This window comes from Phalacrocorax carbo, chromosome 9, assembly GCF_963921805.1.
Source record: "Phalacrocorax carbo chromosome 9, bPhaCar2.1, whole genome shotgun sequence".
In the NCBI taxonomy this organism is placed as follows: domain Eukaryota; kingdom Metazoa; phylum Chordata; class Aves; order Suliformes; family Phalacrocoracidae; genus Phalacrocorax; species Phalacrocorax carbo.
Genome location: NC_087521.1, coordinates 18,877,122 through 18,894,405, shown reverse-complemented (window position 1 = coordinate 18,894,405; position 17,284 = coordinate 18,877,122). Strand labels below are relative to the sequence as shown.

The 17,284-nt window shown below is 36.8% G+C and overlaps 1 protein-coding gene across 1 annotated transcript in view; it reads left to right on the top strand.

The window, feature by feature from the left end:
* The window catches only part of EML5 (EMAP like 5), a 117,608-nt gene that overhangs the window by 57,962 nt on the left and 42,362 nt on the right, over positions 1-17,284 (top strand). The window contains exons 17-27 of the mRNA XM_064460541.1: positions 2,794-2,894; positions 4,779-4,981; positions 6,077-6,188; positions 7,221-7,348; positions 9,107-9,248; positions 11,033-11,185; positions 12,014-12,145; positions 13,157-13,245; positions 14,054-14,230; positions 15,154-15,355; positions 17,033-17,159. Coding sequence (XP_064316611.1) covers positions 2,794-2,894; positions 4,779-4,981; positions 6,077-6,188; positions 7,221-7,348; positions 9,107-9,248; positions 11,033-11,185; positions 12,014-12,145; positions 13,157-13,245; positions 14,054-14,230; positions 15,154-15,355; positions 17,033-17,159 — 1,566 coding nt within the window. The remainder of the gene's footprint in view (positions 1-2,793; positions 2,895-4,778; positions 4,982-6,076; positions 6,189-7,220; positions 7,349-9,106; positions 9,249-11,032; positions 11,186-12,013; positions 12,146-13,156; positions 13,246-14,053; positions 14,231-15,153; positions 15,356-17,032; positions 17,160-17,284) is intronic.

Sequence of the window (17,284 nt, the reverse complement as noted above, 5' to 3'; positions counted from 1 at the left end):
GATCTTTTTCATCAGAGGTCATGTCTGTCTTGGGATAGTAATTTGCAGTTGTTTTGCTCAGTTCTCTTCTTCAAGGTTCTTTCCTTTTCCTTTCTGAGTCCTGACCAGCCTGATCTAACTTTGAAGTTAGCTATGTTTTGAATAGGAAGTTAGACTAAATAACCTCCAAAGGTTAAATATTTTGGAAGTTTCTTTGATTCTACGCAGGTTATTTCATACATTTTTATTAATTAGGGTTTTGATCTACAAGATATAATCTTATTTCTAATGCTAAGTAATGTTTTGGAAACCTTTGTTTCTCAGGACCTGTTGCTTTAAACAGAGCAATAGTGTGAGTGGGTTTTCCCCCACCCTGTCTGGATTCAGTATGTACGCTCTAAATATTGTTTTAGGTAGGTTTGAAAAGCATTTATTATTCTCTGCAGATACAACTTGAAAAGTATCAACTTCCATTTTATCCAGTAAGTTCATTATTGCTCTTCAGTGCATTTACTCTCGTTTTCTTTTTAAACACACTTTGAGTTTCTTATCCACTGAGGAATGAAAATCCTGAATAGATGATGTGGATAAAGAGTACTCCCTTTTCGGTTATTTGTCAGAAGCCCAGTTAGCTTGGCTTCTCTGAAGATACTAGTTTGGGTATTTCCTTTTGCTTTTTATGTTTGGTGGTTTGAGGTTTTTTTGGGTCTGGTTCCCCACCCCCCCCAAGTGCCCCTACTCTCTGAACCTGGCAACCTCACTTACTACTTTTTTTTTTAAACTGTTTAAAGTTTGATTATACTGGATTTAGTTTCTGATGTGTTTTCCTTCTTACCTACTCAGAGGAGTTGAATAGAGTTTTTGAGATCATTGCCTATACTTGAAGATTACAGTGTGAGTTTGGGAAGAAACTGGTTCATGCTTTTTGCAGCTAGTTTATTTTCTAGTCTGAAATGACAGAAGGTAAAAGATAATTGCCACCCTTGAACAGGGAGCAAAAAATTAGGGATTAGAGGCTCTTTGGCATTTTAAAGAAAAAAATCGTACTAATAAGCATTTGCTTTCCTTGTGTAGGTAGCAAATATAGTTGAAAGCTGTTATTCAAACTGTATGACTGAAGGAAAGCATTGGTTTTATAGATGCATAGTAAGATATCTAAAACACACAACAGGTTTTAATGTTTTTAGGAGCAACTGAAATTTCCATTAAAAATTAATATAGCAGCATATGTTTTATTGTAACAAGAAAAATAGAAGAATCAATTAAAAGGTGGATGAGAATGGGAGTTTATTTTCAAAACAAGAGACTTCTAAATACCATTTACAACCTTACACCTCTAGGTTTCATTATGAGCTGTCAGAGGTCTAAATGCCATATACCTAAACTTAATGCTATCTGGACTTCTCCAAGGCCTTTGATATGGTCCCCCACAGTCTCCTCCTGGAAAAAATGACACGTTATGGCCTAGACAAGGGGTCTGTGCAGTGGGTGGGGAACTGGCTGACAGGCCGCACCCAAAGGGTGGTGGTAAATAGCTCTTTCTCAAACTGGCAGCCTGTCACTAGTGGAGCCCCCCAGGGATCGATATTGGGCCCAATGTTATTCAATATCTTTATAAGCCATCTGGATAAGGGCATCAAGTGTAGCCTGATGAAGTTTGCTGATGACACCAAGTTGAGTGGGGAAGTAGGCACTCCAGAAGGGACAGCTGCTCTGCAGGGAGATCTGGATAGGCTGGAAGAGTGGGCCAGCAAGAACATTATGAAGTTCAACAAGGACAAGTGTAAGGCCATGCACCTGGTAAAACATAATCCGGGAGTGCAGCACAGACTGGGATCCACCTGGCTGGAGAGCAGCTCTGTGGAAAGGGACCTGGGGGTGCTGGTGGACAGGAAGCTCAACATGAGTGAACAGTGTGCTGCTGTGGCCAAGAAGGCCAACAGGATGCTGGGCTGCATCAAAAAGGCCATCGCCAGCAGAGATAAAGAAGTCATCATCCCACTCTACTCAGCGCTTGTCAGGCCACACCTGGAGGACTGTGTACAGTTCTGGTCCCCGCAATAGAAAAAGGATGTGGACAGGCTGGAAGGGGCCCAGAGAAGGGCCACCAAGATGATCCAAGGACTGGGAAGCTGCCACATGAGGATAGGCTGGGAGAGCTGGGTTTGTTCAGCCTTGAGAAAAGGAGGCTCAGAGGGGATCTCATCACCATGAACCAGTACTTAAGGGGCAGCTACAAAGAAGATGGAGACTCCCTTTTTACACAGAGTCCCATGGAGAGGACAAGGGGGAATGGACACAAGTTGCTCTTGGGGAGATTCCGATTGGACACGAGAGGGAAATTTTTCACATTGAGGACAGTCAACCATTGGAATAATCTCCCCAGGGAAGTGGTTGACTCGGCCACGTTGGACACCTTCAAGAGTCGCCTGGATAGGGTGCTGGGCCATCTTGTCTAGACTGTGCTCTTCCTAGAAAGGTTGAACTAGATGATCCCTGAGGTCCCTTCCAACCTGAGATTCTGTGATTCTGTGATACGTTCTTTTGCAAAGAAAATGCCACCTAGTGGATTTCTGAAGTAACATAATTACTCACCTGTTTGGAAACTGAAGTGTAATGAAGATAGAACAGGACTCTGTATGTTAGCTCTTTAGCTTTCTTCCTCCTCATAATAAATTATTTTTAGTGATTTGGAAGTAAATGTTTGCATGATAGAGATGGTAGACATTAGCCAAAAAAACCCTCCATGCCAAAACCTATGTAAAAATATAAATAGTTATGTTTTTATTTAAAATATTTTGCTTTGCATTTCAGGGGAAGCAAAGATAAGATTTTTGTTGTTAAGATTAATCCTTATATGCCCGATAAATTGGTTACAGTTGGAATTAAACACATGAAATTCTGGCGTAGAGCAGGTAAGAAAACTTCTCAGGATTATAGCATTTTCTGTTCCTTAAAATATAAACATTGCATTTCTTATAGTATGTTTCATACATGAAAGGCAAACATTTTTTCTGTATGTCTCTCTAAGTTAGCTTTGCCCTAGTAGAAATAATGTTAATTGGCATTGTGGCAGTAGTGGGAATTCCTTTTAAAATCAGTTTGCCATGGAGCTAGGGCTACACAAGTAGACAGGACCCTGGATTTCCTAATGTCTGTTTCTATATTTAATAATAATACAGCACATCTGGAAATGTTACAGAAGTGCTTTAAAATCATAGAACAGTTTTTGGAAGAAGGATCTTTAGAACATATATGTTATAAAGAGTCACAACTATAAATAAATGTAAGGTTATAAAAATCCACATACAAAAATTCAGAAGAAGTACTTGAAGAGGATACGTGTGCCACTTGAGACGTGTTCATTTAGGTACCTCTGTTGAACTTGACAATTGAAACCCAAGGTAAAGCAGCCTGCTTTATCTGCTTGAAAAATTTTGAAGAGTAAAAAATCCATTCCCTGATATTAGTGTGAACTTAATTGTTTCAAACATCAAAATGTATATAAAGACATATGTGCTACAGAACACTAGCTTATCTGCTAAGAATGTTCTAACTATTCATGCAGAATTTGTGCATATCAACTCACATGAGTCCCTGATAAAGATTAATGTGGAGACAAAATTCTGTGACTAAAAAAACATTACACTAGTTTTCTCAGTTCTGACTGCAGCAGAAATTAATCAAGATTGCCTGAGAGCAAGCTGTCGAAGTCTATATAAATTATTAATTTTAACAATTGTGCTTGCTATCTATAGAAAGACAAAAGTGTGTCAGAATATTTACTGAATGAATGACTATAAATTCTTTAGAAACAAATCTTAACCTGGAGATAGTGATTTTGAATAAAGAAATGAAATTGTTTAAAATGCATCTCTTCTCTGGCATTGCTCAGTCAGCAGGAATCTAATTTCTCTAATGCTACAGCCCATCTGTGCAAAACTGCAATGGCACACTGGCAAAGCAGTCACCATGAAACACACTTAGTAGTGTTAATGTGAGGAGCAGGGTATCAGTGCACCTTAAAAAATGCCAAGTCTCTGAAATCTGCACTAAAGCAGGTGCACTTGGTGTGACAAGTGAGAGCCAAGTAGATGTTTTGGACTAAATTTCCATCAGTGCCAAGTGATGGTGGAGATGTTCTGAGGCCTTGCCTCTCTAACATGAGAACAATATGATGAGTCAGATTCTGAGAGGCTTCTGTGTTACACCATATGGAGATTCTGAGAGAGTTGTGAAAATATGAATCTGACTTTCTAGGAAAAAGTTACTACATATTATACCAGTCAAATTATTTTAGGTATGGTATTTTAAAGAATTTCAAAGATTTATCTAGCTGCAACATTTCTATTATCCAGAGGCCAACATACCAAACCTCAAAAATAAAATGAGAAACCCTGTCACTGAAAACATATCATGAAAAAGATGGGACGTCAAGATTGAAAGTTCTTGTTAATTTCATTGGGAATTTCTATGAACTGTGTGGTAGATGTTTTTTGTGTAGATGCAAGTTTACAAATGGACTTTCTCTTTGCGTATCTATGTGGGTATATGTACATATTCAAATCCAGATTCAGGTAGTAAGTTAAAAGTAAGGGTTGGGGTCGGGGTTTGCCTTTTTTTTTTTTCCTTGAAAGATGCCAAATAGTACAAAGATTTTATTTTGTGAGAACTCTTCTCAGGCTGAGTTTTTTGGGGAGCATGGGTGAAACAGAAGAAAAGGACTTGTTGCTCTGGGTATAGTTTTTGGAAAATAATTCTAAGCAAATATCTGATGACTTATTTTTGGTTTGAACCAGGTGGAGGACTAATTGGGAGAAAGGGCTGCATAGGTGCACTGGGAAGAACCGATACAATGATGTGTGCAGTGTATGGCTGGACTGAAGAGATGGCGTTCTCTGGAACTTCCACAGGGGATGTGTGTATTTGGAGAGATGTGTTTCTCATAAAAACTGTCAAAGCACATGATGGTCCTGTGTTCAGCATGCACGCATTGGAAAAAGTAAATAAACTGCTCATTGTTTTTTGATGTCTGGACAAAAAACTCTAAGTTAGGCCTTTCCCAAACTCAGGAATCCATGTCTTTATTTCCATTATAGAAAAGCCTTGTGAGGTCCAGATTCAAAATAGTCTTTTGTGCATGTCTGTATTTCTTGTTATGTAGCATGCTGTTTCTCAAACCCTTGTGGTCCAGTGACATCGTATTCAGTAATTTTCATGACCTCTTACTAAAGAAATAACAGTAACTTATAATAAGTGGAAGTATTTTTTTGATTTAAGCATTCATAAGTTTAATGGAATATGTGAGCTTGTGAGAGAGGAAGATGATCTTATTCTTACTATTTTGGGCTGTAATTATAATCTACTAGTTAGGAGCATTCAATCTGTAGATCGCTAAGTACTCTCTCCTGATTGTCAACTTTTTCTGACTCAGGGAAGTCTTTAAGCATGTGCTTAAATGTGAACAGGTGTGCCAGTTAGATTACTTGTATGTTTGAAGTTATGTGTATGTTTGTGTTTTGCTAGGTCAGACCAAGTTAGTCCACCTTCTAATATTTGAGTTTCAGTATAGTAGCTTCGGACAAAGCATGTTATTCATATTGCAAGAACTAAGGTCTCCAAAGGAAGGTACTAATGATTTCAGTATTAAGTATACCTGTTGCTTCATTAAATAGCTGTAAATCATTTTTGAAGACAAAATGGCACAAATATGCATATATTTGAACAAATTAAGCACTAATCAAATTTTTGAGTGGTACTGTTTGGCTTGGAGTAATGAAATGAAATGCCAAAGGAATATTGAAGCTAAATATCATGAAAATCATTTCAGTATGTCAGTTAAATTATTTGAATTATTTTTTTTAGTATGGTAGAAGCTTATTGGTTAGAACTTTTAGATCCAGCCTGTGTGCGTGGACTGTACAGAACTGTGCTGCTTTTGTCAGGAGGAGAATTAAATCATGTTGTTGCTCCTGATCTGTAGTTCTGTGCATTACAGTGTTGTGTATATAATCCATTTGCAGTATTGGCAGAAATCACTGAAAATTAAGGAAAGATAATAATTGACTATAACTCGTGATTTCCTCCTCCTGCCCAGGGATTTGTCACTGGAGGAAAGGACGGGGTAGTAGCTCTCTGGGATGATACCTTTGAACGCTGTCTCAAAACCTATGCCATCAAAAGGGCTGCTTTGGCCCCTGGGTCTAAAGGTAACACGGACTTCATCCTATTTTTTATTCTATTTAAAATAACTTTTTTAAGAATTTTTTTTTCTGTGGAACTGCTTTCCCCAATAGAGGGAAATCTGCATTTGACACAATGAATACTAAAAAAAATTATTTTTTTTAAGCTTTATTGATTCTAAATAAGTTACTTTTCCATTGGGAGGGAATGGTGTTTTGCAGTGTCTGTGTGCACATTTGGTGGGTGCAGATGATAATATTTACCTTATTACATGCCTGAATTAATTGATTTAACCTTGAGTCTCTTACCATGCAGGTGATTTTTTTTTTTAAAGTGGTAACCAAAAATCCTATAATATTTCTAATCATGAAGTATCTTGTCTGATCTTTTTTGTTTTGCTGGAGGAATGGAATTCAGAATTGTAGTTAGTTTTGCAAGGTATTAGTACATTTTATGACTTAATTTTCTGTAAATGCATACATCTTTTGAAATTATTTAATACCATTGTCATTCCTGTTATCCCTATTTCTTCCATTTTTTTTCTTGATCTTAGTGCTGATTTTACAATTTTCCCTGACATTCTGGATAGCCTTCCCCACTGGCCCTCGGCCTTCAAATTACATTTGAAGTGTTCTAATATATATGGTTTAATTTTCAAAAATCACTAATGGAAACACCCATTAACTAAAACATTCTGCTACAGTATCTCATTCTCATATCTGTTTAATAAAAAGCTATATTTGAAGGTACCATAAATGCTATCAATATAGTGTATAGTTGATACTTCCCATGCACGTGTTTGCACTAAGATGCCAGTAAGTCAGTTTGATTAAGCTTCAGAGATACTCGCTTGAGAAGAAGGATTAGTGTCAGTTGGGTAATTGCTAAATACTCCCAAGTAATTCGAAACATGTAAGTTCTTCCATGCAGGAATATGTTTTTCTTGTTTACTACTGAGTATCTTTTTCTACAGTGAAAGTGTAACGTGTATATGTGTGAAAAATCCTCTTTAAGGCATACTTGAGAATCTTCTGTCTTCTAACATTTTAATGTTCTAGGTCTCCTCTTAGAAGATAATCCTTCTATACGTGCCATATCTTTAGGACATGGTCATATTTTAGTGGGCACGAAGAATGGTGAAATATTGGAGGTGGATAAAAGTGGACCAATAACTCTGCTGGTTCAGGTACAAGTTAAATGTCAGTCAAATATTCCATACCACAACCACCCTTTTGTTTTTCAGGTAAAGACTGTTGTGAAATAACAAGCGTTTTAATTACTAGTGAAGTTAGTGAATTACTATCACTTCGTAGATTGTTTTTTAATGCTAGGCTAGACTGTTACGACTCTTCAATGAGCAAAATAGATCACAGAATTTCATGTACTAAATTGTTCAACAAGTTTGTCCTTTCAAACAGGCCAAGATTATATTTCTGTTTAAAAAAAAAGAAAAAAATGTGCGTGAAACAGTGGATCCTCCACGAAATTCCTTATTAACTTTATCTGAGTACTAATTACTCTTCTTATTTTCAAAAGTTGTCTCCTTGAGGTTTATTTTTAGAATTTTTTTATTTATGTAAAAAAACATTTCAGTTTTCTTTGCCACGCCAAACAGGCTGCATTTCTTCAAGCCTGACTACAAAACAGATTTCTTACATCGTATCATCATATGATTTACTTAAATAAAAATCTGTGGATCTTTAACTCACACTTCTGAGTGGCTAATGCAATATGTAAAGAACTAGACTTTTTAAAGAATACATTAGAACCTAAGGTAAATTAAAAATCTAGATCACAGAATCATAGAATAGTTTGGGTTGGAAGGGACCTTTTAAAGGTCATCCAGTCCAAACCCCCCCTGCAACAAGCAGGGACAGCTTCAACTAGATCAGGTTGCTCAGAGCCCCGTCCAACCTGACTTTGATGTTTCCAGGGACAGGCCATCTACCATCTCTCTGGGCAATCTGTGCCAGTGCTCCACCGCCCTCATTGCAAAAAATGTCTACCTTATATCTAGTCTGAACCTACCCTCCTTTAGTTTAAAACTCTTACCCCTTGTCCTATCACAACACGCCCTGCTAAGAAGTTTGTCCTCATCTTTCTTATAAGCCCCCTTTAGGTACTGAAAGGCTGCAATAAGGTCTCCCCACAGCCTTCTGTTCCCCAGGCTGAACAACCCCAACTCTCTCAGCCTGTCTCGTAGGAGAGGTGCTCCAGCCCTCGGATCATTTTTGTGTCCTCCTCTGGACCCGGTCTGACAGGTTCCTGTCTTTCCTGTACTGAGGACTCCAGAGCTTGACACAGCGCTCCAGGTTGGGTCTCACCAGAGCAGAGTAGAGGGGCAGAATCACCTCCCTTGACCTGCTGGCCATGCTTCTTTTTGATGCAGCCCAGGATACAGCTGGCTTTCTGGGCTGTGAGTGTACCTTGTTGGCTCATGTCCAGCTTTTCATTGACCAGTACCCCCAAGTCCTCCTCAGCAGGGCTGCTCTCAATCCCTTTGTTCCCCAGCCTGTATTGATATTGGGGGTTACCCCAACCCAGGTGCATGACCTTGCATGAGGTTAACATGGGCCCACTTCTCAAGTTTGTCCAGGTCCCTCTGGATGACATCCCGTCCCTTAGCTGTGTCAACTGCACCTCTCAGCTTGGTGTCATCTGCAAACCTGGTGAGGGTGCACTCGATCCCACTGTCTGTCATTGACATAGATGTGTGAGGATTACTTCTCAGCGAGAATTTTTCTCTAGTACTAATTAGTATGATTTGCACTTTTACTGTAAGCAGCAGGGTGAGGTTTTTTCAGGTGTTCTCTGTTTCTATTTAGATATTTCTTATCCTCTACAGATATATATGTTCTCTCTGTTGGTTTTTTTTAACTTAAATATATTATTCCGTATTTCAGTTTTAAATACAAAGTAATGTGATTCATTGTGTTTTTTTCAGGGTCACATGGAGGGCGAAGTTTGGGGTCTAGCTACTCACCCTCATTTACCTATTTGTGCCACTGTAAGTGATGACAAAACCTTAAGAATATGGGATTTATCTCCTAGCCATTGTATGTTAGCTGTTCGCAAATTGAAGAAGGGTAAGATGTTTAGTATGAAAAAATATTTAACTGAATTCAGTCAACATGTACTAGCTTTGTGAATCTTTCAAAAGCAAGACTGAATAAATTCCTTTGCTCAAATTATTTTATTGATGCTATGTTCACAAGTTATGTAGCCCTTAAGGTAATGCACCTGTACAAAAGATTTCTGTGTAATACTGTTCTTAAGATAATTTGCACTTGTAACACATTTAAGTCAGTGAATTTACAATAAAAGTTGAGCCAATTACATAAATCTGCCATGTTGTTTATAATATTGCAAGCTTTTTTGAACAATGGAGGACTTTGAATCTAGAAATTTTTGGAATAAATCTTAGAAGTAATGTTGATTTTCTCTGTGAACAGTAGAAGAATTTGGAATGTCAAAGAAAGAGTCAAGTCATAAAATTCTTACTCCTTGTATACTATGTAACTAAATTCAATGTTGACAGATGGAAAATCAATTGTAAGTGACATCATATTAGGAGACTTCTTTTAGGATTAAACCAGACTGGCCTCAAAAAGCTTTTAATGATACTTATGCTTCGCTAGACACAGGAATACAGTAGCCTTTATCTGTTTGGCGTTCACAAAGCATTTTGATCAAACCTTGTAGGCAGCTTAGTTCAAGATGATTGGGATCGATAAAGTAAATGTAGGAAGAGTAGTGAGCTGGCACAAGCAGGAATTAAAGTTTCAAGTTGGTGAAGACTGCTCGAGTCTTCAAGCTGATATTTCCTAATATCTTTAAGAGTAGTTTTGGCAGAAAAATAAGGACTGATGATGAGACACACTTTGAGATGCTTTGACGATCTTAAAAAGCAACTGCGTACTGTACTGCAGAGCTGGATGCTTCTACAGACTGCAGTAATGGAAATGAGATAATACTTGGTAATTTAAAAAGGCAGGACTTGATGACTGTATAAAAAATGTCTATGTAGCTGGGGAGTAACTGAGGAGCAGAAGGCTTAGGATGTTCTAGCTGATTACGGGATGACAATTATGTGTGATAGTGTGGTATTTTTCCCAGGACATATTGAATTGTTCATGTAATTTATGAGGGACTAATCAGAATATTTTTGGTGTACACTTGTCATCTGTGTTCAGCTGAATGAAATTAAACTGAAGATTGAGTATGCAGAAAGAGGAGCTATAGGATAATGAATGAGAAGCTTTGTGGTAGTCACCTAAATAAAGGATTACTGCCTACAAGTTAATCAGAGGAACAAATAGTAGGGAAAAATATTTACGCTAATGGAAAATTCTGGCATGGAAACAAATCTATATAAGCTGACTATAAATAAATTTAGACTGGAAAATAAACTGTTTTTCAAATGAAACTTGACATGCATGTTTATTAAAAAGATTATATGAGATAGTGAGCATTATAGCAGACAACTGGATTCTGTGAGTCCAGGTCTTCTCCAGCTGTGTTCTCCTTACCAGAGCAAATGGTAGCAAACAGCTGGCACCAGATACTAAGGAGGAGAGCAAATTAAAAATATAGAGACAATAGTGATTAATCTGTATTACTGTTATAGCACATATGTCAATTAATATGCAAATGTAATCTAAGATTCTGGGGTTGTATACTTGTCAGTTTGTCAGTAGCTTCTGTGTGCTGTCACAGAAGTAGAGCTTGGAAATTATCTTGGCAGCACCTAAAAAAATCAATTAGACTATATACTATAGGATTAGCTTTCCTTTACTACTGGAAAAATAAATCTGAAGGAGCGATTATGCACTGTAAATGTACCTGAATGCCATTTCTGTATTCCTCATAGGAGGTAGATGTTGCTGCTTTTCTCCTGATGGAAAAGCATTAGCCGTCGGTCTCAACGATGGAAGTTTTTTGATAGTTAATGCAGATACTCTGGAGGATCTAGTCTCTTTCCAGCACAGGAAAGATGTTATTTCGGAGATCCGATTTTCTCCTGGTAAGTAATTTAAAATGAAGATTTTTATATCAAGGCCGTTCCAGCAAGCTTTATAACCTTTAAAAGATGAAAGAAGTAGAGATTTGTAGTACTCTTTTACATGTAACAAGTCAGCAAGACTAATATTAACATTTTGAAAAATACTGGGTGTGAAGTCCTGTGTTGCTCATTTAAGAATGAGATTATTGGAACAGGTTTGCTCATAGTAACCTCCTGAATGCAACAGCCAATTTTAAATCAAGAACATCCAGCATCCTCCCTAGGTCCGTACGGTTCCACCTTACAAGCTGTGTAAGTTTGGCTCTTCACTGAGGTTACCGTTAGCTGATGAGAATTTGACACATCACTTTCAAGCAAACTTCTGGTGTCATCGTTTTTCCTCTTTCCCCCCCACCCCCCGGCTTAGCATGCCCAGTGAGGCTAGTGTTTTGGTTTGGTGTTTGGTTTGGTTTTTGTTTTTTCTTGTTTTAAACTGTATAGCTCTTAGAAACTCAAACATATGGCCTAAACTACTGATATCTGATACCATTTCTCATGCAACATTGCTTTCTGGTTACCTAAGCCATACCACTCTCTGAATGCAATAAATATTTAAAAGTTCATCAAATGGTTTTTATTGATTGAAGATGTAATGCTGCAATGGTTGTATATTTCATATTAATTCTGATTATGTGATATGAACATTAATCTGTAGGGGACTATGTAAATATTAGCAAGCTCATTTCAAAGAAATCTGAGTTGCGTATAGCTAAATTCCAGAATGTCCTTGTGTACTACAGAACACTACAATTTTTCAAAATGTTGTGTGCTTCTACTGGTGTGTTTTAGGGGCTGGAAAGTACCTAGCTGTGGCATCCTGCGACAACTTTGTAGATATTTACAATGTGATGAGCAGTAAACGAGTAGGAATCTGCAAGGGAGCCTCCAGCTATATCACACACATGGACTGGGACATAAGAGGTAAGTAACATTCATTCTAAAAAGCTACTGGAAGACTGATTACATTATAGGCAAAATACAGTACACCTACAGTATGAATTTATGGCTTCACTGACAGATTTGTTCAGTTTTTGAATATGCTCACAGCATCTGAATAAATATACAAACATTTTAACTATCATTTATGTATTTAGAAGTTGTGCAATTTGAAGTAAAATACATAGTCTCTATAGATTGGTTTGTTTGGGTGGGTTTTTTTACATCTTCTGTGCTTATTCTTTGACTTCTACTTCTTGGATAATGCACTGCATAATGCAGTTGCATCTGTAGCTCAGGAATATGTATCCTTGTCAAAAATAGCAGAAAGATTGGATTTCCTGTCTTCCTGGATCATAACGTGATTAATCTAAATACTAACTTTAGTCCTGTTTCATATAAAACAAAGGCAACGCAATTGTGCAGTCTCTTAGTTCCTGCTGTTATTCCTCTACATAATCACTTTTGAAACGGTCCAATTTAATTTGAGAGTTTTATAAGTTAGCTTCCTCTGAGAATTTTGAAAACAAGAAGAGGACAGAAACATTAATGAGAATTTCCCTCAGAAAAGTAGTAGTGTAAAGGCAAGCAGAAGTCAGCTGCTTGGAAGCGGCCATTGGCCAGGCAGCATAAATGCTTCTCAGTCCCAGAAGCACACGCATATGGTCAGCCAGTTGTCACAAACAAGCTCTGAATTAGACCCAGTACATTTTGTCTACCATCTGATGGGACAACCATAAACAGGAGTGAAAAGTGATGCATTCTTACAGTTTTCAAAGAGCAGAGGGAGGACTGTGAATTTAAGGGGTCAAAGGAGTCGGATCTTCAGAAGCCTGTACTTCCAGATGCACTGTTTATGTATGCAGCTTTGTCTGATGGAAACACACGATCTGTGTAATGCTGTTAGCAACAAAAATTTAAAAAAATTATTTTTTTTCTAAAACGGAATCTTTCATTTATTTAATATTAACATACAATATGTAATATGTTTTATAGGGAAGCTCTTGCAAGTCAACACTGGTGCTAAAGAGCAGTTGTTTTTTGAAGCTCCTCGTGGGAAAAAACAAACAATTCCTAGCTTGGAGGTGAGGAAATAGACTGTCGTCTTAACTTGTTTGCAAATTAGAGTTATGATACAACTGTGTATACCACCTAAGAGGGAATGATGTATAAAACTACAATTTTAACTGGTCTGTTGAAAAAGCTTCTGTTTAGGCATTTGCTGTCCTTTATCCTTTTTTGCAGCCTGTTCAATTAGGTAATGTAATCAGAATGATAAAATACATAGGGGATATCCCATTTGTCTCTTCTATTAAGAAATGAACATTTGGCTGACTTACATACTCATGAAAATCTCACTGCACTTCTGTATGCCTCTTTTGGTACCTAAACACCTTTCAAAACCCATTGCAGACTACTTAGCCCTAACCTTGCTGTGGAAGACCTCATGTCTGTCTTTATATAACAACTCAATATAGTATACATAATGTACGTAGGCAAGTGTAGTATGTTGTATCTATAATATTGTTTTGTTTTCTCAGGCATAGAGCATTGTCATAGGGCAGAGAGTGAAAATGGATAATTTTCAAATAATATTTTCTATGAGATTTGAAAGGCAGTGTTGAAAAATGTAATTTGTTTTCTCTAGCCTGGAAGGGCAGGTAAGGTCAAAATTTTTTAAGTACTTCTAGAGATTTTGGAGGTGGAAGTTAATAGAAGTAAAATTAAGGGTCTCAAATGAAATCCTGAATAGTCACAAAATACATGGTTATATGTTAAAATATTACCTTTTAGATGTGACATATCTTTCAGTGCAAGGACTTATTGAAATCAGGTATGGAATAAACTTCCTGGGAAGAAGCACACTCCGTCTCAAACAGGTTGTTTTTGTAGGTAGAAAAGATTGGCTGGGCATCATGGACAAGTGTTTTGGGCTCTTGCTGTGAAGGAATCTGGCCAATAATTGGTGAAGTCACAGATGTAACTGCTTCATGCCTCACTAGTGATAGTAAAGTATTAGCCACAGGAGATGATTTTGGATTTGTGAAACTGTTTCGATACCCTGCTAAGGTAAGTAATTACCAGCTGCTCATGGAGAAGATTGATTAATAAAACTGCCTTTTTGAAACTGTAAAAATTAATCACTCAGAACAAAATAGTGCTTTTGTACTTTTGTCCTTAGAATCAAAGGAGGCATTCAATATTACACTGCAATTTGCACTGCATTAAACTTTCAGTTAGAATGACCATTCCAGGTCAGACTAAAGAGCCATCTCATGTAGTGTCCTATCACTGACAGTGGCAAATGCATAGGAAAAATTGTAAGAGTGGGAATGGCACTGTCTAATAATATCTTAGGCATTAATATCCTCAGTGTGGTTTTAATCTGTGTCATTTTTAGCCTCTTAAGCTCTTGTTTTGTAAGAAAACATTTCTTCCTCACCTTCATTTCACTCGTGACTTTATAGATCTTCATTCTGTCCAACCTCAGTCATTCTTCTCTAAGATGAAAAACATTATTTTTTAATCATGTATCATAGAAAGCCATTCCAGAAGCACATTATATTTTTCCTGCTCTTCTAGAACCTTCCTAGTTTTCCTGTATATTTATCAGTAAATATGTTTTTTATTTTTAATATTTTGCCATGCTAGGATGATAACAATGCACAACTATTGACTCAAAATATTCTATGTGCATTTTATTCTTAACCTGTTAGATTATTTACTCCCTTAGGAAAAATGATCCAGTGTTTATTGTGGGAATCTGTTCATAAAGAAATCCTTTCATGCTTGGTATGGAAATACGTTAACATTTTGTGAAGTTGCTGTAGGAGAGGAACTTGACAAATCATGTGATACATACAAATGCAAAACAGCCGAAGCATAAACTGTAAAGAAGTTAAGAACATGTTGTTTTGCATTGGTAACTCATTTTAGTTCTATGTAGCAGACTGGTTAAATTTGATATGTGTCTTTTTCTTCTCTGTTCTTAGGGAAAGTTCGGAAAATTTAAGAGGTATGTTGCTCACAGTACCCATGTAACAAATGTCCGTTGGACCTATGACGACAGTTTGTTGGTCACTGTTGGAGGAGCGGACACCTCTTTAATGCTGTGGACTTACGAGATGGAAGGACATCGGGATAGCAGGCAGTGTGACAGTGAAGAGTCTGATCTAGATTCTGAAGAAGATGGAGGTCAGTAATAATTTATAAAACTAGCTGGATTACGCCATCTCAAGAGAACTTTATTAATGGAAAATTGCTAATTTAGAAATAATCAAGTTTTATATATGATTGCTTTAAGTAGTGAAGATGCTTCAAAAACATTAAGTAAAGTGTCTTTTTGGGGAAAGGACTGATAAACTGTTGTGAAGAAAATGATAATGAAGTGTTTGACTTACTGCTTTGAGTCAGAGTATATAAAGAGACTCTTGATAACTTTTAAATTAAAAAATACTAAGTGCCAAATATAGGTAACTTCCAAAAATCTGTTTAGAAAAATACATTCATCACAGTTTAGATTTGGGCACTAATTCTAATGGAATTATGTTGAAATCTGTATAATGTGAGATCATAGTTATCTCAGTATTACAGCATCTGTGTCCATAATGTGAAAGCATAGTAGACTGAGGTTAGACTGATGTTCATATATGGAACAATCTATTGCAAGATCATAATGTCAATAGGTATAAACTGTTAATTACATTTTGTAGAACTAACTTCCGTTGGTTTTGCCATACTTAATGTTTTCCTTTTCATGTTATAATTCCAAGGGGTCATGAGCCTCCAAACTTGTTCTGTCTTGCTTCCATGTGCAATTTTTCCTCCTTGTCAATTCCTCAGTCTTTAAGCATTTTTAAACTCACTGCTACTCTTTAAACAGTTCTGTGTAATAAATGAACTTCAGTTTTCACTAAAATCTAAATGACCAAAGAGACACTTCAAGTATGAGAGGCATATTAAACATTCATTGGAGAAGAATTTTTATGCACTGTCTTTTCTGCTTAAAAATATTGAAGACTACATCTGCGAAGTAATTTAATTGCCTACAGGGGGACTTGGTCAACTTCAGCTTTCCAAATTAAAAATTGCAACCTTCAGAGTTTTTGTTCAGCTTCTACCTGTAACCTGTTAGCATGTCTTTGCCCAGTAACCTTCCCTGGGCTCTGGTGATTTACACAGAACACTCTTAAGCAACATGTTAAAAAATACCCTAAAAAAAAGAGGTCTGTTAAGCTTTACAAGAAAAGACATTGACATCTTTTCCCACAAAAGTTTTTCTTGATCGGGTCCTATTAATTTTAGTTAGAGTTAAGAACTATTCATAAAGTTGGGATTAGCAATTTTGATCTTTGAAAGAAGTGGAGGGTCAGTAACAACCCTGTCACTATTTAGCGTTTTTGCCATGTTTACTATAGTAAACATCATCTTGATGTGCCTGACTGCCCTAACCATTGCGTAGGAACCCAGTACAGACTGATAGATTCCATCCTAATGGATGGATCCTGAAATTGAGAACAACCTGGTGCTAAATCTTCCAGAACTTAATGGCAGGTGTCATGGAGCGAGGTCCTTTGGCCTTAACTCAGGGTCACTAACAACCAAGCAGAAATGGGGTAGCTTTGACTGTCCCTTGAATCTTTGTTAATAGTTTTTTTCCACAAAGTTAATGTAGAGATCTTTTTTCGTAGAATGTCTTTTATTAACAATGTTCATTATTCCCAGCTACTTTCTTTCCGTTGTATATTTATGTTACTAATAATACCTGGTATAATTGTTCTTGTAGTTCACTACATTGTTGAAAGTTGTACAAATTATGATTTAAATTTTTTCCTGGTATATTATTTTGATACTGTTCACTGACTTTGTTAGGTTATGACAGTGATGTGACAAGGGAAAATGAAATTAATTACACCATCAAAGCCTTATCAACAAACATTAGACCAATGTTTGGAATTAAGCCTCATCTGCAACAAAAGGAGCCAACCTTAGATGAAAGGTAATTGCTAAATTACAATTCTAGCCAAGGAAGCAATTTTAAAAGATGATTAATAGTAAAACACCATTGTATTGGAATATATCTACATCTTAAAAGGGTATGTATAAAAAAAGTGGAAATATTTC